The 25374-nt window shown below is 41.8% G+C and overlaps 1 protein-coding gene across 4 annotated transcripts in view; it reads left to right on the forward strand.

The window, feature by feature from the left end:
* Positions 1-25374, forward strand: part of LOC125454051 (myosin light chain kinase, smooth muscle-like) — a 399944-nt gene that overhangs the window by 339527 nt on the left and 35043 nt on the right. For all 4 annotated transcript variants that reach the window (XM_059647275.1, XM_048534324.2, XM_048534323.2 and 1 more), the window contains 6 exons: positions 5861-6160; positions 7525-7560; positions 7645-7738; positions 7837-8040; positions 19254-19471; positions 21606-21729. In XM_059647275.1, the coding sequence (XP_059503258.1) occupies positions 5861-6160; positions 7525-7560; positions 7645-7738; positions 7837-8040; positions 19254-19471; positions 21606-21729 (976 nt within the window). The remainder of the gene's footprint in view (positions 1-5860; positions 6161-7524; positions 7561-7644; positions 7739-7836; positions 8041-19253; positions 19472-21605; positions 21730-25374) is intronic.

A 25374-nucleotide genomic window follows, 5' to 3' on the forward strand; every position in this document is an offset into this window, starting at 1 on the left:
TCATATTCTGCCATGGGAGCCTACAGCCTAATGGCCTAAACATGGAAATCACCAGTTTTAAAATCTCCCCACCCGTGGCCTCATCCCATGTCCAACCCTCCCTCTCATCCCTGCCTCCTTGACCTGACACAACCTGTCCATCATCTTTCCCACCTATCTGCCCCACCCTTCCCACAGAACAATCCCCACCACTCCCTGCCTGCACTCACCGTTCACAATCCCACTTATATATCTTCCCTAGCCCCACCCCTCCTCTCTATTTATTTCTGAGCTCCCTTACCCCTCCCCATTTCTGAAGAAGGGTCCAACCTGAAATGTCAACTTTCCTGCTACTCTGCTACCTGGCCTGCTATGTTCCTCCAGGCACGCTGTCAAGTGGTGGAGATTAGATTGTCTGTTATTGGATATGGCCATTGCCTGGCATTTGTGTGACAAATATGTTACTTGCTAATTTTCAGCCCAACCCTGGATATTTTCCACATCTTGTTCCATTTGAATATGGACTGCTTCAGTATCTGAGTTGCAAATGGTGCTAAACATTGTGCAATCATTGGTGAACATGCCTACTTCAGACCTTCAAAGATGTTGTTCCATGGTTTCACTACCTCAAAGTGAGGTGAATACTAGGACATTGAGTAAATTTAAGGAGGAGAAAGACAGATCTTTAATTAGTAATGGGTTGAAGAGTTATGGAGAGCAAACAGGAGAGTGGAGTTGAGGCTAGATAAGATCAGTCAGGATTGTGTAGAGCAGTGCAAGCTCAAAAGACTAATTTTTCCTTCTTACGTTCCTAGTTGTTGTGTCTTATGTTCCTATGGCGTAATTTCCAATGCAGGTTAAGATGGGGGGAGGAGGGGTTGTGTCTCTATAAATACCTGATCTATTTCAGGTTCTGTTTTCATACCACACACCGATATAATAACATGTCAAGGGTTTAGAATGTAGGAGGCCTTTTCTTTAGAGAGGCTTATCCTCATGGTGAGTTGTTGATCGTTATGGATTAAGTTGGTGAAGATGTTCCTCACTGGGATGGTTGACAATCTTTAGAAATCTCTACCTCCTCAGATAGTGGTTGCTCAGTTGTTGAGTATAGTCAAGGCTGAGATAGATAGATGGTTTTCAGGTTTTTAGATTCTAGAGAATCAAGGCATTGGGGATCAGACAGAAAAATGGAACTATGCTGAAAGCTGAATCATGATCTTGTTGATTAGTAAAATTGACTCGAGTCATATGGCAATACTCCTACTCTTATTTCTTCTGTTATGAGATCACCTACACTTTGCACATAAAAGGCAGAATATTGTGCCCTTTCGATGATAAGTGTGTTAGGAGGATATTATGATCAGGCAGGTGGGAAACCTGCCAAGTAACTGACTCCACCCTAACTAAGGAGGACCCATGCATGGCAGGCCATCTAAATGCATTGATACTTGTTCTCGTTGATTAATCTCACAGACAATTTTGACTATTCCCTTTGACATATCCTTTTAATTGTTGTTTTTGACATTTCTGACAGATGTTTTTGATAGATCTGTTGACAGTTGCAATGGGTTTATTTAACACACTTTGACGCTTGCTTTTTAACAAGTCCAAAGGACAACGTATCCCTCCCAAAGGCAACCTTATTTCTCCATAATGTGTCCTGGGACCATATCCAAAAGGGTGTCTTGCCTCTCCAAAAAATATCCTGGCTATCAAAGCCAGTCAACCAGTTTCAGGCCTGCTATACCAGGTCTAATCTGTTTGCATTGTGTATTATGTACCTGGGTCTTTGGGGAGGTGAGAGCCCAGTGACATCATCAGTGAACTTTTAATCCAGAGACCCAGGTAATGTCTTGGGGACCTGAGTTCAGATCCCGCCAGGCCAGATAGTGCTGTTTGAATTCAGTTTTTAGAAATTGTGTAATTTAAGAGTCTAATGATAGCCACGAAACCGTTGCTGATTGTCAGAAAAACTCATCTGGTTCGCTAATGTCCTTTAGGGAAGGTAGTCTGCCATCCTGATGCTGTCTGGCCAACATGTGACTCCAGACCCACAGCAAGTTAGTTGATTCTTAACTGTTGTTTGAGCAGTTAGAGATGGATAGTAAATATTGGCCTGGCCAAAGACATAACAAATTTTAACAACTTGCTAAAATAACACAAGTGGAAACAGTTGCTGTTCTAAGGATAGTTGACTCTGTGAAACACCTCCAACATTTTGGGAACAAAAAAGTAACTCTCTGTCATAGAAAAAAATCTAGGTCACAGCACAAAGTTAATGTGAACAGTATAAAAGCATCTAAGTGAAAATTAGACAAGCATATGAGAGAGAAGGAAATAGTGATATGCTGAAGGGTCAGATAAACAACAATGAGACAAAGCTTGTACAGAACATAAAAATCACAATGATTGAACAGATTAGCCATTTAGTGTCATGTTAACTGTATTATTGAAATTACAGTTATACAGTTATTGAGGTATACAGTTGGAGGCAATGTTACCTCTAGCTTCTCCTGTTGCTGCTGGACTTCTGAGGGCCATGCATGGTAGCTAGTCCCAAAACCAGAAATCAACGTGTGTACATACCAATTGGCATGCATGTGATGTGTCCTGATTTTCTACAAGGCTGCAGCTTAAAGGGAGCACTAGCTGAAAAGCATCAAGTTCAAATTAAGATAGACTTGTGATGTGCTTCTATATAGTGACGGTTGTCACATCACTTTACATTTGAATAGTATGTGGTTCAGTTTAATAGTTGCTTATCTCAGCATAAAGAAGTTCCATAATTTGTAGGAACATATTAACAAGGGCGGGCTATTCAGCCCCTCAAGTCTGTTTCACCATTCGGCATGATCATGGCTGATCTGTGGCCTAACTTCATATATCTGCCTTTGGTCCATATACCTTAATACTTGTGCTCAGATTTAAAATTAACAGTTGATTTAGCATCAACTGCCATTTGTAGAAGAGGGTTTGAAACCTCTACAACCCTTTGTGTGTAGAAGTGCTTCCTAACATTTCTCCTGAATGGTCTGGCCCTAATTCTCAGTCTATGCCCTCTAGTTCTTGAATCTCCAACCAATGGAAATAGTTTATCATTGTCTACCCTGTTTTTCCCTGTTAATATTGTGAAGACTTTGATTAAATCATCCCTTAACCTTCTAAATTCTAGAGGAAACAGGCCTAATTTATATAATTTCTCTTCATAATTAAAACCTGAAGTCCAGGTATCATTTTTGTAAACGTATGCTTTACTCCGTCCAAGGCCAATATTATCCTTCCTACAGTATGGTGCCTATATCTGCTCCCTACTCTAAGTGAGATTTAACCAAGGTAAGAACAGCTACAGAATAACATCTATGTCCTTGTTCTGGAGTCATAGAATCATAGAAACCCTACAGTGTGGAAACAGGCCATTTGGCCCAACAAGGCCACACTGCCCCTCTGAAGACCATCCTTTAGATAGTTGTTTAGTTAAAAAACCAAGCATTCCATTAGCCATCTTGATTATGTTATGCACCTTTCTGTGGCATTTTAAAGATCTATGCAGCTGAGCCCCCAAATCTTTTTGGACATCCACTTTGTACCACTGAGGAAAGTAGCCTGACCATTTGTAGTTTTTTAGATTAGATTCCCTACAGTGTGGAAACAGGCTCTTTGGCCCAGCAAGTCCACACCGCCCCTTGAAGCATCCCACCCAGACCCATCCCCCTGTAACCCACACACCCCTGAACACTACGGGCAATGTAGCATGGCCAATCCACCTAGCCTGCACATCTTTGGACTGTGGGAGAAAACTGGAGCACCCAGAGGAAACCCACACAGACACGGGGAGAATGTGCAAACTCCACACAGACAGTCGCTGAAATTGAACCCGGGTCCCTGGTGCTGTGAGGCTGCAGTGCTAACCACTGAGCCACCGTGCCGCCCTAGTTGAGTATTAACTATGAAGAGAGACTTTCTGAGAGTGTTACTTAGAGAAGTGGCAGGTTACATTTTTGTGAATAAATCCAGTACTAAGTAAAAGATTGGCCCCTGATTTCCCAGTTGACATCCTACCACCAAAAGTTTAACAAGTCCTCCTCAATCCTCACCCAGGTCTTTAGAACAAGCTGCCAGAGTGTACAAGCAGCTGACCCAAGGGAAGTTTGGGTGTCATGCCTTGTAATTAGTGAACCTCAGATATGACAGGAGATAGCACCAAATAGATTGATCATAGTTGGCAGGTGTATTGTGAAGCCAAAAGAAGCTGTGTGGCCTATTAAAGCACTCCATTAAACATAACCAACAAATATCCAGTAGTTCAATGGCTGCCAGTGCTAGCCTGCATCTACGATCAGAGGAGTGAATAAAGCAATATAAGGCTACTTTCTAAAATGGGTCATTAAACAAGCATTTGGAAACAACGTAGTATTAGGCAGCCTCTCCATGGAGGCTGAAATGTGGCCTGATTTCGGGCATCTTTGCACCCGAGGACTCAACCCTTGGACTTACTTTACATCTATGGTACCTATGTACAAAGTAAACTGAAGCCATTTGAACTTTTCTTCAACAATGAATCAACCATGAGATAATTCTATACCAAGATCTTTGAAGTTAATTATCCTGTCCTCAGGATATGATCTGGTTTCTTGACAGATGCTCAGTATTAATCTACCATCTTAACATTAACATAAGAAATCCACTCAGATTTTGGCTGCAAGAATATTTATCAATGAATTATCTAAACTATATATTTTTTGCCAGTCCTTCCCTTTTAAAATGTTTTCATTAAGAGATCATGATTGTCGCTTCACAGGTCGCATAAAGAACTTTGGAAGTTTTAACTGTAGGCAATCAAAAAATGCTAGCGATACAAAGCAGAACTGTTCAGAAATGGGGAAGGCGTGGGGGGTTCTGAAATAAATAGGGACCGAGGGCGTAGCGGATAGCAGATGGATAGAGGAGAAGGGTCTAGGCCCGAAACATCAGCCTTCCTGCTCCTCTGATGCTGCTTGGCCTGCTGTGTTCATCCAGCTCTACACCTTGTTATCTAAGTACTTCATGTGATGGTTCCCATAATGGCAGACTTGTCCAGCAGGATATGTGATATTTGCACTCACAACTTTGCTATCACTTCCAATGATAATGGAATGATAAGTGTGATTTAACTTGAGGTGCTCCCTATCAACTGGTTTTACTTTTTAGGTTTTCTTTATTTTTACACCCACTTCTCCTGTAAATGCAGCAAAGTGAACAAGCTGCTTACACCAAAGAAGTACCCTACTACATCTCCGTGTTTTGGGACAGCAGGAAATTGGTGTGACCCCATGCTGAATCAGTTACCTGTCAGGCTGTGGGGAAGTGGTCTGCCTGCATATAGACAGGATAATATGATAGGTTTCTAATTGAGCCATTTTCTAAGGACCTCTCAAGAGCCCCTGCAAAATTCACCCGTTGGACTGCTGTCCAGTTGCACATGGGGTGAGGCATGTGCACTACACACTTGAGTCATCCGTACCTCAGTACTGCAATCTGATTCTATGTGTATTAGGTGAATTGAACTTGCATGGTTCACTTAGCTTCCTACATGAAGCCATAAATTTCAAAACTTATGAAAACCATTTCCAAGGTGGAAACCATCAGAGCTCCAGCATCGAAAGGACAGTAAGTCACCCAACATTAGTTTCAGGCCATAAACCTTCCATTTCTGTCTATTCTGCAGTCCCATGGGTTCAGCCCTCTTGTGACTTTGTAATTTATAAAATGAAAACCAAGATGCGGTATATAAGACAAACTGTGAAATGTGAATATAATGGTGAAGTACACTGAAAATCAGCTTTCTTCCATTTAGATTTATTAAAATCTTTCTGCTAATGTTTTGTTTTTCTATGCACAGACAGACCTGAACCACCTGCTGGGAAGCCATGCTCTTCTGATATTCGTAATTCTACCCTGACCCTGTCATGGTATGGCCCCACATACGATGGTGGGAGTGTTGTGCAATCCTACAATGTGGAAACTTGGAATTCCGTGGAGAAACAATGGACAAATCTAACTACCTGTCGCAGCACATCCTGCAGTGTGCGCGATCTAAATCCTGACAAAGAATACAAATTCCGTGTTCGAGCTGTAAATGTTTACGGAACTAGTGAACCAAGTCAAGAATCTGATTTGGTCAGATTAGGAGTCAAAGAAGGTTAGCTCTGCATAAAGGAAATAAATAAACCTGTGCAAAGCTTTCTCCCTTGTGTGGTACATAGCTGGCAGATGTGTACATTTTAAATGTTTTAATGTTTTCATTATTATCCTTTGTTTAGCCCTGTTAAATAATATTGTTTCAAACCGGATTTTATTTAACATTATATTGGTCTCTAAATGCTGCACTGTGGTAAGAAACATTGTGCATGAATTCTGAGGTTAATGCTGAGGGACCCAGGTTCACTTCCAATCCCAGGCAACTAAATGTGTGGAGTTGCACATTCTCCCTCTGTCTGCATGAGTCTTCTACGGGTGTCCCAGTTTCCTCCCACAATCCAAAAATGAGCAGATTAGGTGGATTGGCCATGGGCAATGGAGGGTTATAGGATACGTGTGGGTGGGGGTAGATCTTCATGGGATGCTCTTTGGAGGGTCGTTGTGAACTTCATGGTCCAAATGGCCTGCTTCCACATTTAAGGCATCTATTATGTCTTTGTTTTTATTCCATCCTTTCATGAGGGTTACTGTTAGAAAGCCTGTACACCACTCCCACAGGTGACTCCTCAATTTATTATTTCTCATGTCTCCCCCAACTGTTTCTACACCCTGGTTTGCTGAAATTAGGTCATCCCTCTTTATTGTGCTAATACCATCATTAACTAACAAAACCACACCTTCACTCTTTTCCTAGCTTTCTATCTTTCCTCGATGACGTGGATGCTTCAGTGTTCAGATCTCAATTTGTTATCCTGCAATCATGTCTCTGGAATGATTATCAGATCATACTTTTTTTTTATTCTAATCATGCAGTCGCTTCATTTATTTTCATTCAAATACACTGAGCTACAGGGCCTTTAGTTGTGGCCTTTTATTCTTTTTGTAACCTGTAGTCTCATTTATTGATTTGTTGATTCTTACATTTGCACTCTCTAACCTTGCTGTCCTGGATTCTTTATCATTTCCCATGTTGATACTTTTTTCTCTTGGCTCTACTTTTTGAATTACTATACCTTCCCAAATTTGACCCTTCACCCTACAATGAAAGAAAATCTTGTTTTTTGTTTCATAAAAATGTAAGCTGTTCATGTGAACTACATGCTTCATTCACAGTCACAATTTTGCAGTGAAATTGACAGCTATAAAAGTGATCAAAGTACCATTTGATATTCAAACTTGTGGACTAAAACTAAAGGAGTTCATACAAATTTAGTGGAATTTTTGTTAACATTTACATATGTTTTAAATAAAATGCTTTAACGAAAAATATTAGCTGTCAACTTTTCATGCTTTGAAAGATGTTTCTTTGTTTAAAAAAATCTTACTTTCATATTTTGGTCTAACTTAGTTCTGTTTAATTTTAAGAGCACAACAAAGATGAAGCTGATCTGTCTGATGATGGTAAATATTATTTTATATTTTGCATATTTGCTTATTAAAATAAAATCTGTGTTATCATGTAACATGAAAAAAATTACTTTTCAGATGAAAAAGAAGGTGAGCCAGATTATCGGGATGTCAACATCAACACAAGTGAGAAGGTCACAGAATATTATGATATATTGGAAAAAATAGGAACGTGAGTGGCCCTGATAATGTTACAATAGTAACCAATATCTAATAGATTCCATTAAACAGCACAAATTCATATGGAAAGTATTGTGATCTTGTCTACAGGGGAAAATTTGGACAAGTTTTCAAACTTGTTGAAAAGAAAACTAGAAAAGTTTGGGCGGGAAAGTTTTTCAAGGCTTTTTCGGCGAAGGATAAAGAAAATGTGAGACAAGAAATCAGTATCATGAACTGCCTGCATCACCCAAAGCTTGTTCAATGTGTTGATGCCTTTGAATCAAAGTCAGACATAGTTATGGTCTTGGAAATGTGAGTAATAACATTCTTTTACTAGATTTTTAAGCCTGTGCATTGTTTAATTTTAAAAGTTGAGGGATTGACAGTTAAGTCTTTCAGATAACTAGCCTGTTTGGAATATCAGAACAAGGCTAAACATTGTTTAAAAACCAAAAGAACTGTGGGTGCTGTAAATCAGGAACAAAAACAAAGTTGCTGAAAAAGCTCAGCAGGTCTGGCAGCATCTGTGGAGGACAAAACAAGAGTTAGCATTTCGGGTCCGGTGACCCTTCCTCAGAACAGGAAGGGTCACTGAACCCGAAACGTTAACTCTGTTTTGCCAGATGCTGCCAGACCTGCTAAACATTGTTTGTAAGTGAAGGTAAGGTTTCTAAGGTTTCAGGTCCGGTGACCCTTCCTCAGAACAGACCCTTCCTATGTTCTGAGGAAGGGTCACTGGACCCAAAACGTTAACTCTGTTTTCTCCTTCATAGATGCTGCCAGACCTGCTGAGCTTTTCTAACAACTTTGTTTTTGTTCCTGATTTACAGCATCCACAGTTCTTTTGTGTGCATGGTGAATAGCTGATAAAAACCAAAGTGCAAGGTCTAAGTTATTTTAATTCCAGCCATCTATCGTCACACTTTATTGCCCTAAGGGTGGACCATGCACACAAGAGTCAAGCCATTTGATGCTAGTAAAGTTCCTACATATATCGACACATGACCGCTTGTCCACTGCCCATTATCATCCAAGACAGATCTCTGGGATGCAATAAAATGAAGCTCTAAGTTTATATTGCAGACTTAGCTATATTAAAAAAAAACCCTGATAACATTTAAATTCAAGTACGAGTGAAACAAAGGATAGGCATAATTCGATAGCAGTGGTGCACTATGTTGATCAGTGGTGGGGCATCAGTTTATTTAATATTGTATGAATGAATTGTTTGGAGGGATTGAAGGTAAGGTTTCTAAATTTGCTCATGCCATAAAGATAGATAGGAAACTAAGTTGTAAAGAAGATGTAAGGAAGCTTCAAAGGAATGAGTGAATAGTTCTAAAACATGGGCAAAGAATTGAGTATTAATGGACCATAATGTGAGAAAATGTTTACTTGTTCCTTTTGGCAAGAAGAAGTTTGAAAAACCATATTATCTAAGTGGTGAGAGAATATGAAGTTTTGAGATGCAGAAGGATCTGGGTATACTAGCGCATGAATTTGCAAAGATTAGTTTGCAATCACAGATTTAGGGTAGGAAAGCTTGTAGATATTGTTGTTTATAGCAATGGGAATTGAATACTAAAGTAGGGAGGTTATGCTTCAATGATATACCGCATTGGTGAGATCATTTCTATAGCCCAGTGCACAGTATTGCTCTCCTCACTTGACAAATAAATGCAATGGAAGCAGTTCAGAGAAAATTTACTAGATCTCTTAACTGGAATGGGTGAGTTGTCATAAAGAGGAAATGTTGTACAGGATAACAAAGTGTGGAGCTAGATGAACACAGCAGGCCTAGCAGCATCTCAGGAGCACAAAAGCTGACGTTTCGGGCCTGGACCCTTCATCAGGGAGGGGGATGGGGAGAGGGTTCTGGAATAAATAGGGAGATAGGGGGAGGCGGACCGAAGATGGAGAGAAAGGAAGATAGGTGGAGAGTAGAGTATAGGTGGGGAGGTAGGGAGGGGATAGGTCAGTCCAGGGAAGACGGACAGGTCAAGGAGGTGGGATGAGGTTAGTAGGTAGGAAATGGAGGTGCGGCTTGAGATGGGAGGAAGGGATGGGTGAGAGGAAGAACAGGTTAGGGAGGCAGAGACAGGTTGGACTGGTTTTGGGATGCAGTGGGGGGAGGGGATGAGCTGGGCTGGTTGTGTGATGCAGTAGGGGAAGGGGACGAACTGGGCCGGTTGTGGGATGTGGTGGGGGAAGGGGAGATTTTGAAGCTGGTGAAGTTCACATTGATACCATTGGGCTGCAGGGTTCCCAAGCAGAATATGAGTTGCTGTTCCTGCAACCTTCGGGTGGCATCCTTGTGGCACTGCAGGAGGCCCATGATGGACATGTCATCTGAAGAATGGGAGGGGGAGTTAAAATGGTACGCGACTGGGATTTGCAGTTGTTTATTGCAAACCGAGCGGAGGTGTTCTGCAAAGCGGTCCCCAAGCCTCCACTTGGTTTCCCCAATGTAGAGGAAGCCACACCGGGTACAATGGATACAGGATACCACATTGGCGGATGTGCAGGTGAGCCTCTGCTTAATATGGAAAGTCATCTTGGGGTCTGGGATGGGGGTGAGGGAGGAGGTGTGGAGGCAAGTGTAGCACTTCCTGCGGTTGCAGGGAAGGTGTCGGGTGTGGTAGGGTTGGAGGGCAGTGTGGAGCGAACAAGGGAGTCATGGAGAGAGTGGTCTCTCCGGAAGGCAGACAATGGTGGGGATGGAAAAATGCATTGGGTGGTGGGGTCGGATTGTAGATGGCGGAAGTGTCGGAGGATGATGTGTTGTATCTGGAGGTTGGTGGGGTGGTGTGTGAGAATGAGGGGGATCCTCTTTGGGCAGTTGTGGCGGGGGCGGGCTGTGAGGGATGTGTTGCGGGAAATGCGGGAGACACGGTCAAGGGCGTTCTTAACCACTGTGGGGGGAAAGTTGCGGTCCTTGAAGAACTTGGACATCTGGGATGTGCGGGACTGGAATGCCTCATCGTGGGAGCAGATGCGGCGGAGGTGGAGGAATTGGGAATAGGGGATGGAATTTTTGCAGGAGGGTGGGTGGGAGGAGGTGTATTCTAGGTAGCTGTGGGAGTCAGTGGGCTTGAAATGGACATCAGTTACAAGCTGGTTGCCTGAGATGGAGACTGAGAGGTCCAGGAAGGTGAGGGATGTGTTAGAGATGGCCCAGGTGAACTTGAGGTTGGGGTGGAAGGTGTTGGTGAAGTGGATGAACTGTTTGAGCTCCTCTGGGGAGCAAAAGGCGGTGCCAATACAGTCATCAATGTAACGGAGGAAGAGGTGGGGTTTGGGGCCTGTGTAGGTGCGGAAGAGGGACTGTTCCACGTAACCTACAAAGAGGCAGGCATAGCTGGCGCCCATGCGGGCGCCCATGGCCACCCCCTTTGTCTGTAGGAAGTTGGAGGAAGCAAAAGAGAAGTTGTTGAGGGTGAGGATGAGTTCGGCTAGGTGGATGAGGGTGTCGGTGGAGGGGGACTGGTCGGGCCTGTGGGACAGGAAGAAGCAGAGGGCCTTGAGGCCACCTGCATACGGAATACAGGTGTATAGGGACTGGACATCCATGGTGAAAATGAGGTGTTGGGGGTCAGGGAATTGGAAGTTCTGTAGGAGGTGGAGGGCGTGGGTGGTGTCACGGATGTAGGTAGGGAGTTCCTGGACCAAAGGGGAGAAAATGGAGGCAAGATAGGTGGAGATGAGTTCGGTGGGGCAGTTGTGAGGCTGAGACAATGGGTCGACCAGGGCAGGCAGGTTTGTGGATTTTGGGAAGGAGATAGAAATGGGCCGTGCGGGGTTGGGGAATAATAAGGTTGGAGGCTGTGGGTGGGGGGTCCCCTGAGGTGATGAGGTCATGAATGGTGTTGGAGATGATGGTAGCATTGTACAGGCTTGGATTTTTACCTGTTGGACTTTTGAAGAGTAAGAGGCAGGATATTTTCTCTTATCCAATAGGACTAGAACTAGTGGAGAACTCGGGTCCACTGTCTAAAAGTAAGAAGTCACCCATTTACGAGAGAGAAGGAGAATATTTTTCTCATAGAAGGTTGAGAGTTTTTCAATCTTTCTTACTCAAGAGATGGTAAAAAGCAGTGTCCTTTTTAAGGCAGAGGTACAGACAGAGGCAGATAGATTGTTAATAAGCAAGGCACAGAAAGGTTGTTGGGGTAAGTGGGAATGTGGAATAATAAATCAACAATTATCTTATTAAATGCTCAAGGGGCTGAGTGGCTGACTGCTGTTCCTAATTCATTTGTTTATATTTACTTAATCCCTTATGAAGAAACATTTTCTTCCAAGTCTTATCCTTTATTAAAACAATAATTTGTTTTCATAGCCTTGTGTCAGAGACAACAGATCACTTTTTTTATTAATTCACAGCATGAGGGTATCACTGGCTAGACCAGCATTTATTGCCCATTCTTAATTGCCCACGGGGCAGTCAAGAATCAATCACACTGTTCTGGGCCTACAGTCACATGGAGGATGGGCAGGTCAGGATGGCAGTTTCCTTCCCTAACACATTAGTTTTCCATAGGGTTTTTCCTGACACTTGGCAGTGGACTCATGGTCATCATTAGGCTCTTAATTCCAGATTTTTATTGAATTCCAATTGCATCATCTGCTATGGTGGAATTCGAACCTGGGTCCCCCCAAAACATTAACTGGGCTTCTGGAGTAGTAGTCTAGTAATAACACATCTCGACTGTCACCTCCCCTTTATAACCATCTGAAGCTGACAATTATCGGTGAATTTATAGGCTCCCACTATGATTGTGATAGATTATGGAAACATTTATCAATAATCGTGAGGTTTCAGTTGAAAAACAGTTAAATAGAAACTACGATAACAAGGTGTGGAGCTGGAGAACACATCAGGCCAGGCAGCATCAGAGGAGCAGAAAGACTGACATTTTGGGTCTAGACCCTTCTTCAGAAAATCAGAAAATTTCCTGAAGAGGAGTCTAGACCCAAAACATCAGCTTGCCTGCTCCTCTAATGCTGCCTGGCCTGCTGTGTTCATTCAGCTCTACACCTTGTTATCTCAGCTTCTCCAGTGTCGGCAGTTCCCACTATCTCTGAATAGAAAATATCCTTCTTTACCCCAACGGAAAGCTGGAAATATTTGTTTTAAAGGGCCTGAGGGCTTTAATCACTTGACAGGTCAACGGGGCTCACCAATACTTATGCACATTCATGTCTATTTTTAATGACCCAAACTGGCAACTGACTTCTCCCAAAGGTCATCTTACCCTCCAAGCAACTTCAGCAGCTTTGGACCTTTTCTTTCACTTTGTCTAAAGCCTAAGAGTTATGTTTCAGCAATCCCAGCAATGTAAATTGCTTCTCTTGGAGGGCAGTTTTATGTTTACATGTGCAGATGCCTCTGGAGATCATGGATGTGTGAAGTACAATGTAATTCTAGTGAAAATAGTATGTACTGGGTTTACGGTTCAGGACGCCTGAAATCAGGATTCCGCTGCCATTTTGGTTAAGCCATAATGACTTTATTGTAACTCATGCCTCGGTCTCGTTAAATTGTGCTCTGCATACCCCAACTGAGATTGGCTAAAGTGGCATCAATATGAGAGGATACACTTGATGACAGGGCTAGGGGGAACAGGGACATCCAGAGCTCAGGCAGCCCAAAGATCTCCTGAGGAGCCTTGAGAAGGACTTGTGCTGATCTCAAACCACGAGAAATACCGACATAATGCAAACAGACCTGTTCGGATCACTCTGCTGCTTCTTGGCACTTTTACCAGTGATCTTGACTTCATTCAAGTCTCTCGGTTCCTGAACTTAAAATGGTTCTGATGTTCCTACAGCATCAGCAGGGCACAGTTTTAGAAATGTAAACACTTTGGGATTTTCTTTTACTTTGTTAAGGGAACGATACAAATGTAACTTGGTCCTGTTCTAAAGTATTTCCTCGGAAGAAGGGTCTCCCAAAGCATTCCCTCTTCGAATTGTTGGGAATGCATGCAACTCCACAGCCACTTTAATGATTTAGTTCCTCGCCTTCCCTTCTCTTTGGAGTGTAAAATCAGGGTTTAGAGTTTCAAATGTAGCTCTGTACCTCATTGATGCCAACACAGGCTGAACCAAGTGGAAAAATGTTCAGTTTCCAAGCAAATGCAAATCCAGGACAAGCCTCCAAAAAATGTACATTTTGGAAGAGCTGAAAGTAAAAACAGCACTCATTTAAATGTGGGGCTAGAGATGGATTGCTCATCATTTTTCATCATTGGGAGTTGGGTTCACATTTGATTTAAAGTGAATGTTTTATGAAAAGGTAAGGGACATGAACAAAATATGTTTGGCTGCTCCTAATCTGGTCTGGAGCAGAATGCATGTTTTATATGAGCCCATCCCAATTTTAGCACTAATTTGGCAGCCATGCTGTGAGCTGATGAAGTCACATAGTTTCAAACTGGAATGATCGTCTGGGGATGGTATTTATGTATTCTGCCAGGATAGTGGAAGAGTAATTCTGAGAAGTATTTGGGTTATTCCACATCAAATATAGGGATGTTTGACATAGTACCAGCAGCGACTGCAAAGCAATTTGTTCCATTTCCTAGTACTATTATCTATCAGACTATAATACCCATGATAGAACAAAAAGTGCATGAAGCTTCACTTGCTGAATTGCAGTTAAATTAACTTTCTTTAAATGCAGAACCTTTTGGAATATGCAATAGCAATGTTGACTTGTAGATGTTAAACTAATTGACAAGTGATCTAACCAAATTACCTTTTTCATGCTTTGCCTTGTGCTGATCTGTACAATTGGTCCATACCAGCCTGATGCCTGAGGCAAATTCAGCTTCAGTCTTCCTTATCGTAGTTGATTCTTAATGACCCCCTGGGCAATTAGGAATGAGCAATAAAGAATGTTTTAGCCACCATCATCCACATCCTGTGAATAAATAAAAAAAACTGCTTGTGGGCTGCTATGCTTTCATAATACCATTGAGGCAAAAGGGACAGAAATATTCATTTTTCTTTGGAAACGTAGAAGATAGTATTTTGTAGAGAAGATATAACTCTTAGGCTCTTCATCTCTTTAAATGACGCTACTAAACCTCTGCACTGAAGCTCTTGTGATTTATTTCTTCTTAGTAATCAAATTTTGAACTGTTAAATTTCAGTTGGAATATGAGAAAATTCCTCTTGCACCCAACTATGTTGAGTGCACCAACACACCATCACTTTACAAATGTGTTCACATTCTCCGAAATGATTCTGACTCAGGCCTCCAGAATATTACCTGGGTGTCTGGATTACCAGTTCAGCCATAATACAACAATACTATCTCCTCCCCTGAAAAATGTAGAATGACTAATGACAGAAGGATCCCCGACCAAGAAAGACTGGATACCAGTAGGTGACAAATCACATATGCCTATCTAAATGCTGTAAGGTTGCTGTCTCTACCACCTTTTCAGGCAGTCAGATCTTGATGATCACCATCCACTGGCTGAAAACAATTAACCTTCAGCTTTTCTTCAATCCTTTTAAAACTTTAAGTATATGCTCCATGCCTATTGACATCTCTGAAGGGAAATTGGTCCTTTATATCATATATTTGTACAGCTGAACTCAATTGTTCTTTGGTTTCCTCTGTTTCAAAGCAAACAATTTGAGCTTATGAAATATTTCCTCATAGTTAAAAGTCACCATTCCTTGCAATGCCATTGTAAATCTCTTCTTGGACGTTGTTAAGTGAACTCACATCCTGTGATGCAGAGACCGGAACTAGACACAAGACTGAAGTTACTGACTACCTAGTGTTTTATATATTGATACAATTCCAACAGAACGTCCCTTCTCTTATACTCAAGACATCGGCAAACAAACTAACATATGCTGTATGCCTTCTTGATACATTATCTGGCTTTTGTACTGCCCTCAAGAATATGCAGCACAAAGTCCAATGCCCCTCAGTTCTCAACACTAATCAAAATCCTGTTTATTTTTTCCACTCTTTCATGGGATGTAAGCCTTGCAGGAGAGACCAGCGGTTATTATCAATCCCTGATTGTCCTTGAGACAATAGTGGTGAGCAATCTGCAGACTGTATTCCTTTACTTGGTTTGCCCTTCATAAATGCATTGGCTCACATCTCTCCAGAGAGAGAGGTTTTTGCCACTTTTTATGGCTATATGACTTATCCAATGATATCTTGGAGTCTACAGTTTTCTTTCTCACCATCAATCTTATTGTCTATTGTTGCAGCATCTGCAAACTGCTTAATCGTGCAGCCCTACAGATAGGTCCAACAATTGAAATAATGCAGTAAGGTGACCCATGACCTCCAGGATTGTAACAGAAATGTTGACAATTTTTTCATGACCATGGATAAAAATGCACAATGCAGAAGCCGGGTTTAAACCTATCCGGACTCTGCATTTGCACACTGCAGAGCTGGAACAGACAGTATTCATGTTACCCGGCCTTGGACAATCAACTTCCCGTCGAAACCAAACAGGCTTGGAATTGCCCAGCCAGATGCTAATGGCCACATTGTTTCAGAACGAACCATTGTTTACACCTCCAGTGAACCTGCTTTGTGAGAAGAATGTTGTACACAATTGGCAACAGAGATAATGGGAACTGCAGATGCTGGCAAATCCAAGATAACAAACTGTGGAGCTGGATGAACACAGCAGGCCAAACAGCATCTCAGGAGCACAAAAGCTGACGTTTCGGGCCTAGACCCTTCATCAGAAAAGGGGGAGGGGGAGAGGGTTCTGAAATAAATTGGGAGAGGGTGAGAGGCGGATCGAAGGTGGATAGAGGAGAACATAGGTGGAGAGGAGACAGACAAGTTAAAGGAGCGGGGATGGAGCCTGCAGAGGTGAGTATAAGTAGGGGAGGTAGGGAGGAAATAGGTCAGTCCAGGGAGGACGGACAGGTCAAGGGGGCGGGATGAGGTTAGGAGGTCAGAATTGGAAGTGCGGCTTGAGGTGGGAGGAGGGGATAGGTGAGAGGAAGAACAGGTTAGGGAGGCGGGGATGAGCTGGGCTGGTTTTGGGATGCAGTGGGGGGTGGGGAGATTTTGAAGCTTGTGAAATCCACATTGATACCATTGGGCTGCGGGGTTCCCAGGCAGACTGCGTTGCTGTTCCTGCAACCTTCAGGTGGCATCGTTACGGCACTGCAGGAGGCTCAGGATGAAGGGTCTAGGCCCGAAACGTCAGCTTTTGTGCTCCTGAGATGCTGCTTGGCCTGCCGTGTTCATCCAGCTTCACACTTTGTTATCTTGGATTCTCCAGCATCTGCAGTTCACATTATTTCTGATCAGGATGGACATGTCGTCTAAGGAATGGGAGGGGGAGTTGAAATGGTTTGCGACTGGGAGGTGCAGTTGTTTATTGCAAACTGAGCGTAGATGTTCTGCAAAGCGGTCCCCAAGCCTCCACTTGGTTTCCCTGATGTAGAGGAGGCCACAACGGGTACAGAGGATGCAGTATACCACATTGGCAGATGTGCAGGTGAACATCTGCTTGATGTGGAAAGTCATCTTGGGGCCTGGGAAATTGCCGGGTGTGGTGGGGTTGGATGGGAGTGTGGAGCGGACTAGGGATTCCCGGAGAGTGGCCTTTCCGGAAGGCAGACAAGGATGGGGATGGAAAAATGTCTTTTGTGGTGGGGTCGGAGTGTAGATGGTGGAAGTGTCGGAGGATGATGCATTGTATCCAGAGGTTGGTGGAGTCACTCCACCTCCAGATACAACGCATCATCCTCTGACACTCAAGCCACACCTCCATTCCGTACCTCCTAACCTCATCCCGCCCCCTTGACCTGTCCGTCCTCCCAGGACTGACCTATCCCCTCCCTACCTCCCCACCTATACACACGCTACAGGCTCCATCTCTGCCCCTTTAACCTGTCTGTCTCCTCTCCGCCTATCTTCTCCTCTATCCACCTTTGATCCGCCTCCCCCTCTCTCTCTATTTATTTCAGAACCCTCTCCCTCTCCCTATCCCCCTTTTCTGATGAAGGGTCTGGGCCCAAAGTGTCAGCTTTTGTGCTCCTAAGATGCTGCTTGGTCTGCTGTGTTCATCCAGCTCCACACTTTGTTATCCCACAATTGGCAGCACCCAGCTCAGTAGGAAGCCAAGGCATAGCATGAGGAAGACAGCACTTCACAAGTTTAGTCAGGGTATATTTAGCCATTCTTTCAATTTTCAATGGCAGCATTCCTGTTACCAAAACACCCTGCACCCATAACCCTTTGCTCTCCCCCAGGCAACACTTAGATCTAACTTGCCACATTGTCTTCGATCTTATGGGCTTTAAACTTGCTGACTAGCTGTAAATGGGACCTTATCAAGTACTCCGCTAAAATCTATTTAAACATTGTCAAACGTACTACCTCACTGACCTTCCTTGTTATCTCCTCAAAATACTCAAGTTATTAGACCAGCAATTACTTGGTTCTTGTGTCATTCTTTTTCAAATAATAGTCCAGTCTTAGCCAGCCTCCAGTGCCAGGCGTATAGAATAAGAGGATTGGAAAACAATGGTCAGAAACTCCATTATTTGTTCCCTTAGCTGCCTTAGACATTTTTCATCAGAGCTTGATGATTTATTCACTTTCAAATCACTCTTCTTGTGATCAACTTACCCAGGTCCAGGTGACCTTAATTGTATGTAACAATTATATGTAACAAATTATGGCTTGTGTCAGAGTATCAGGCAGTTCCACAGTGCATTAGGGTTAAGTTAGATTTAGAATTAGTAGGAACACAGTTATGCATAACTGTTCCGAGGGAGGAGTTTGTAGGTCTGAAGAGTTTCAGTAGCCGTTTCTGCAGCTCGGGGTGACTTTTTTCACTGTGAAAGACATTGTCCCTACCCCGACATGTTTATTACCCCTTCTGACAGTGTGAGGCCAATAGGAAATTTTCAATCCCACCTCTGTTTAGTGAAGGCACCTCAGCAGCAGGTATGTCATATGGGGATATCCTTGTATGACCATGCATCATCATGGGCAGAAGGAGTGACCACATTGGATGGAGTACAGAAAAGTAAGACATTGAAAAGGACAATGGAAAATCTTCCATCCCAACACAGGACATAGGAACAAAACAGATTATTTGAGAACCTTAGTGGGGATGGATATAACAGGAACAAAAACAAAGTTGCTGGAAAAGCTCAGCAGATCTGATGCCATCTGTGAAGAAGAAGACCAGAGTTAACGTTTCGGGTCTGTGTCCTGAGGAAGGGTCACCAGACCTGAAATGTTAACTCTGATTTTTTTTCTTCACAGAAGCTGCCAGACCTGCTGAGCTTTTCCAGCAACTTCTATTTTTGTCCCTGATTCATAGCATATGCATTTTTTCAGTTTTTATATTGTATGTAACAGGATTCTGCTTGACCAGAAATGCAAGAGCTAAAAGTCTAAACATACACATTAAATGTTCATCTATTTATTGGAAATGTGTTAAATATCAGTGCTTTTCCCCATTGTTGTTTCAATTATTTATCCAGTATAATTTTCTGTCTCTCAGAGTTTCAGGTGGGGAGCTGTTTGAGAGAATAATCGATGAGGATTTTGAGTTGACCGAGAGAGAATGCATCAAATACATGCTACAAATTAACGAAGGTGTGCAGTTCATCCACAAACAGGGAATTGTACATCTGGACTTAAAGCCAGAAAACATCATGTGTGTCAACAAAACAGGAGCAAGGATAAAACTTATTGATTTTGGACTTGCCAGAAGATTAGGTAATGACTTCACTAGAATACCACTTGATAACTTTGTTATATTCTGTATTGTCATGTGATTTTTTTTTGTATGAATTAAGTCACCCCACTGATTCCATGTGGCTGAAAAGCCTTGTTAGTCAAGGTGGTTTATGGTAGCTTTATACACAGTAAGCTTTCAGTGATTGTAGTTTAGTTTTCAGATAACTAGAAAGAATGTGCCCTAATGCCTTAGGCTCTTTCTTCCCCTGCTTCTGGTCCTTAGCTGGGATTACTTCCCCTGGGCCTTCTCCCGTTCTCCTCTGTCCTGCGTCTTCCTATGTTCCCTGCCCATCCTCCTCCTTGTCTCTCACAATTAACAAAGGCGAACTTATCCCAAAATTTTAGTAGCAAAACAAACAAAATTCTTGCATTTATGTAAATTAAAATGACAAATCCATGTCTCCTGGGGAAACTTGAGACATTAAACGAAAGTAAAAAAGGGAAGGATATAATGAACCAAAGGCTTGTAGGGGGCAGCAGTGTGTTTTATGGCCCACGAGGACCTGCACTCCTGCCATTACAAGAATTCTGTCAAAACAATGTTGGAATGACTTCTGTCGGTTATTGCTTTTACACATGGATAGAGCATGTACAGTACACATCATGCCCATTTGTATTTAAAAATTGTAACTTGGCTTCTCTGACCAGGTGACAGCCCAAGCTGTGCCTGTTAAGCAACCTGTTGCTTATTCCTGTCTGTAGCAGCATCAGCTGAAGTGAGTCATTACCAGAAGAGGAGTGGGTCAGTTTCCAGCTAAAGTGCCCAATGGCAGATGATGTTGACCTTCATTGTCACTGCCAAGGGGTTCAGGCCTGCTCCATACCAGCACCTTAGAGTAACTGGGGGAGGGAGCAACAGAATTTTGTGTGTTTACAACTGACCATCAAAAGGGAGTTGCACCTACAGGAATGGGCAGGATTTTAATCACAGCTTGTAACTCTTCTCAAATGGGTCCTGAAGGCCTCATTAGCACATTCCAAGGATGACTGATTAAACTGCGTTCAATCTGCAATATAATTCCTGCTAATGTCAGTTATGGTGCAGCACTGATAATGGCAGCCTTTCCTCTTACCTCTCAAGCGAATGCACTACATTCTAGCACACTATTAGAAAGAACGGGGGAATTATATTTTGGTGTTCTAGCCTATAGTTATCACTGAACCAATTTCACTTGGATTTAAATTCAATTGTTAAAATCTTGAATAGAAAGCTGCCCTCAGTATTTGTAACTCTGAAACCAACAGCACTTGTCAAAAACCCGACTGATCAGTCATGTCCTTTGGGAAAGAAAATCTGCCACACTTACTCTGGTGTGTATACAACTGCAGATCCACAGCAATGTGATTGACTCTTCACTGCCTTTAAAGGGCAATTAAATATGGTCAGCAAATGCTTGCGTAGGCAGTGATGCCCGCAACTCATGAACAAATAAAATAACTCAGCAACCGGTGAACAGTTTGTTGTCTAATAGCTGTTTCCAGGAATTTGCTGAACCACATTTCCTACTTTCCAATAGTGACTCAAAAATGCTTCACTGAACCAAGGGCTTTGCAATATTCCCATGTCATGTGAGATATGATATAAATGCAAATCTGGATTTTTTGGGTGGAATTTCTGTGTGCTTAATTAACAATTCCACCTGAAAAACACATCAGATGGGACTTGGGATTCAAGGGAAAACCAAGGTGCTCCCCACATTAATATTCAGTTCATTAATTGTATAAGAAATAGGCAGACAGCAGTTAAAAAATGCTCTAAACGTAATTTTGTTGATATTTGGTAGGCTTTCTGACAGATTTCCTTTTTGCTCCCTCGCTTATGAATTGATAAATTGCTCCATGAGTGCTTCACCTTCCCATTTGTTCTCCAAAGTGAGACCTCATTTCTCTCATTGCCTTTTGTGTTTTTCCCCTTCCTTTAATCTTAGCCCTTCTTCACGCAATGGAGCAACTCCTTCAGCAAACGCTCAATCTGGATAGCAAACTGAAATCTTTTGTTAAGGATGCAAATTAACCAGTACACTTTTGCCATGAGTACTAATTTGCTGACCTCAATTGTTTCAGCAGCAGGAGGATTGGAGCATAACTTGATTTTTTTTGTTGTTTCTTCTAGAAAGTGCAACATCACTAAAGGTTCTATTTGGTACACCTGAATTTGTGGCTCCTGAAGTTATCAACTATGAACCAATTGGGTATGCAACAGATATGTGGAGCATAGGAGTCATCTGCTACATCTTGTAAGTTAAGTCAATTGCAACCATGATGTGAACTTAATTATGTCATGAATATGTTAAAACTAGGCATAGACACAACTCTTACATTTTTGTCAAAGTAAATATCCATTTTTAAATGGATTGTCTCATTAATATTTAATTAAATATTTAGCATTAATTGCAGGTATCTTCCTTTTGTTTTCTTAACCAAAGCAAATGCAGCCAGGGCAATAATCCGACAATGTAGGTCCCATGTCTGTTGTAGAACCCATATAATTTTTATGACATCAAAATATGTAGAATGAAAATCTGGTGTGTTTTACAAAAGGCAGATGATAAAAGTGGAAATTTCCCTGGCGTCTATGAATTTGGATTTGATTAATAACTTTATTTAAATTACTAATTAAAGGATTGATGAAAATAGGAGTAGGTACCTTTAAAACTAACAACCTAATTCTGGATATAGTAGGAACTGCCGATGCTGGAGAATCTGAGATAACACGGTGTGAAGCTGGATGAACACAGCAGGCCAAGCAGCATCAGAAGAGCAGGAAAGCGCGACGTTTTGGGTCGGAACCCTTCTTCAGAAAAAAAAGGGTCCCGACCCGAAATGGCAAGCTTTCCTCCTTCTCTGATGCTGCTTGGCCTGCTGTGTTCATCTGGCTTCACACCATGTTAACCTAATTCTGGATCTAACTTTGAATTCTAGTTGCAACTTAATAGGCACATTTGTTTGGAAACTTGCTGAATCTCAAACACAGGGAGAGCTGGGTAGGCTGGGACATTTTTCGCTGAAGCGTAGGAGCTTGAGGGGTGACCTTATAGAGGTTTATAAAATGATGAGGGGCGTAAATAAGGTGAATAGCAAAGGTCTTTTCTTTAGGAAGGGGATTTCAAAACTAGAAGGCATATTATAATGTGAGAGGAGAAACATTTAAAAGGGACCTGAGGGGCAACATTTTCACATAGACCGTGGTTCATATGTGGAATGAACTGCCTGAGGAAGTGTTGGATTCAGGTACAGTTAAAAAATTTAAATGACATTTGGCCACGTACACAGATAAGGAAGTTATAGAGGGACATTGGCCAACGCAGGCAACTGGGATTAGTTCAGTTTAGGAAAACCGGACAGCACGGACAAGTTGGAGCAAAAGGCCCTGTTTCTGTGCTCCATGACTCTATAACTCTAATAGTTAAAATTGACCATTTATATTTAGATTCAGAAAATAGTTTTAAGGAAATTAACCAATGATGAGCTTTCCTTGAAATATTCATCTATCAAATATATACTTAATGTCTGTTAATATTTTGCATCATAACTTTGTTTTATTGCAAACACAATTAGTTCTATGGCCTGTGCAATCTGATCAAAATTAAATACCTACAATGGCACAGTACATGTTTAATGTAAGACTATGTTTCAAGCAAAAAAAGAATCACTCAAGCAGCAAAATTGTTTGATATTGCATCCTACAACATTACAAATGCCCATCAGCCATGATTTAAATGGCGGAGTGGACTTGATGGGCCAAATGGCCTTGCTTCCACTCCTATGTCTTATGGTCTTATGATCTTAATTATACCTTTCTGAGAAGACATAGCTTATAGGTAAAAAAGCTACAAGAACTTCTGTTGAATCATTGAGGTCAAAACTGTCTAAAAATGCCTGTATTTGTCTCACTTTTGGAAAAGTGCTTGCTGTAATGATGGTGTAAATAAGTTGCATTTTATAAATTTAATTAAAGATTAGGATTTTTTTGCTGAAGTTCACGTTTCAGCTGTCAATGCCTTACTTGTATTTACCTAGACTTATGCATGAGACTTTAGTTGTCTAGAATTCGGAGAAGTAGGTCTATATCTGGCATGCCCCATTTGTGGGATTATTTTCCTTATCTTCAGCTCAGAACCATTTTGCTGCATATTGCTGGAGATGCAACTGAAAATCATATGCTGAAATCGATAGTGCCCCTGGGGTCTTGATGAATGATAAAGTCAAAAGTTTTTCTCCCTGACCAATGAGATGTAAGAATAGAGAAACAAAGGCATGGCGGAGAAGGAAATTCAGTCAATCTGGGTGAAATTAAAAGCAGAAAGGGAAACTAAGAAGAAGAAAAGAAGTAATTAATCGAGGCAGAAAATAAAGTAAGATTTTGTTTTAAATTTCAAGTCTTCATTTTTCATTTTTAAATATCTTTAGGCATGATGTGCTCCTGCCAGGAATCTGTCTCTACAATTTCAGTTGTTCATTTTTTGAGCGAGAGAGCTTCACCAGCACATCAGAAACATAAGTCTTACCATTAAGAGGGTCTGTGTTATGCAGTTAGCAGAACTAACATTGTTCATGTTTAATTCATTTTAATAGATCAAATGTAGTAATTTCTTTGAAATTCCTCGGGAGGTTAATAGTCAGCTCCCATATAGGGGATGCTGAAGGCAAAGTGTTACAAATCATTCAACAATTTGTGACTTACAACTCGTGGGCCATCTGCTTCTCACTACAAATTCCTAGCTATTTACAAACTAATGACAGTGAGCACATAAAACTCACATCACTTTCCCAGCTAATTTAAAGACAATGCTTTTGTCCATTTTAAAATTCATTCAGAAGGTGAATGCATTACAAAGAAAACTAATATTGTTGCCTTGTCTTGAACTGGGTGAAGTAGCTTTAGAAATTATGCGATGAGACACTGGAATTTTTTTGCATTTTTTTTTGATTTGTGGTGCCTTAGTCCTCCAGAACAGCATTCTCAATGTGCATGCACGTTCTGGGACAAACTATGTGAGACGTCACATCGGTCAGGGCATTAGCGTGCACACAGTACAAATTCTGTGGTTATACACAGCGAGCAGATTATGACATCAATTAGTAAACAAAGCTGATTTGAGATCAGCAGCATCATCTGGAGAACAAGCCTGAAGCTAGGTCTCTATCTCATTGCCTCACACAACTGAGCATTATCCAGCAATCTAAAGGTCCACACTAGCAATTTTTAAAGGACTCATCAACTACTTTCAAATTAATAACTTGGCTGATGGTATAAATTTACAAGCGCTTGGCGCCTTCTGTAGTAATTGGCTTGGTTGGATTTGTCTGCTTATGTCCAGGCCATACCTGTGCAATTTTTTTATATTGTCAGGTAGTTGCCAGTGTTGTGGTTGTATTGGAATAGATTGGCTAGGAGTACAGCTAGTTCTGGATCGCAAGACTTCAAAACAGATTGTTATCAGTTCCCATGGTCTTTTCAGTTTGCTGTGCCTTCAGTTGTATTTTGATACCATGGGGGTGAATGGAACTGAGTTCTGTGAAACTACACTGGAAGCCTTCTAGCTTGTCAACCATGACACTTTACTTCCTGACACTGAGAACATCCAAATTAACACGTTCCCTTGGATCCCATGGGCATTTAATTTACAATAAATTTTCCATAGTTTTGTATGTAATTTTGTTAAAATCCACATAAAGTACATCAAAGATTCTACATACATCGGCTCTCCTGTATGCTTTGTCAAAAAACTTTTCTTGAGTTCATCAGATAGGACTTAGCCTTCCATTCCTTTCTAAATTGTATTGTGCATCAGAATACTTCCCAATAATTTTGCAACAACTAAGGTGAGAGTGAATGGTCTGAAATTACCTGTGCTATGCCATTCTCTCCTTTTAAGCAA

This window comes from Stegostoma tigrinum, chromosome 7 (assembly GCF_030684315.1).
Source record: "Stegostoma tigrinum isolate sSteTig4 chromosome 7, sSteTig4.hap1, whole genome shotgun sequence".
Classification (NCBI taxonomy): domain Eukaryota; kingdom Metazoa; phylum Chordata; class Chondrichthyes; order Orectolobiformes; family Stegostomatidae; genus Stegostoma; species Stegostoma tigrinum.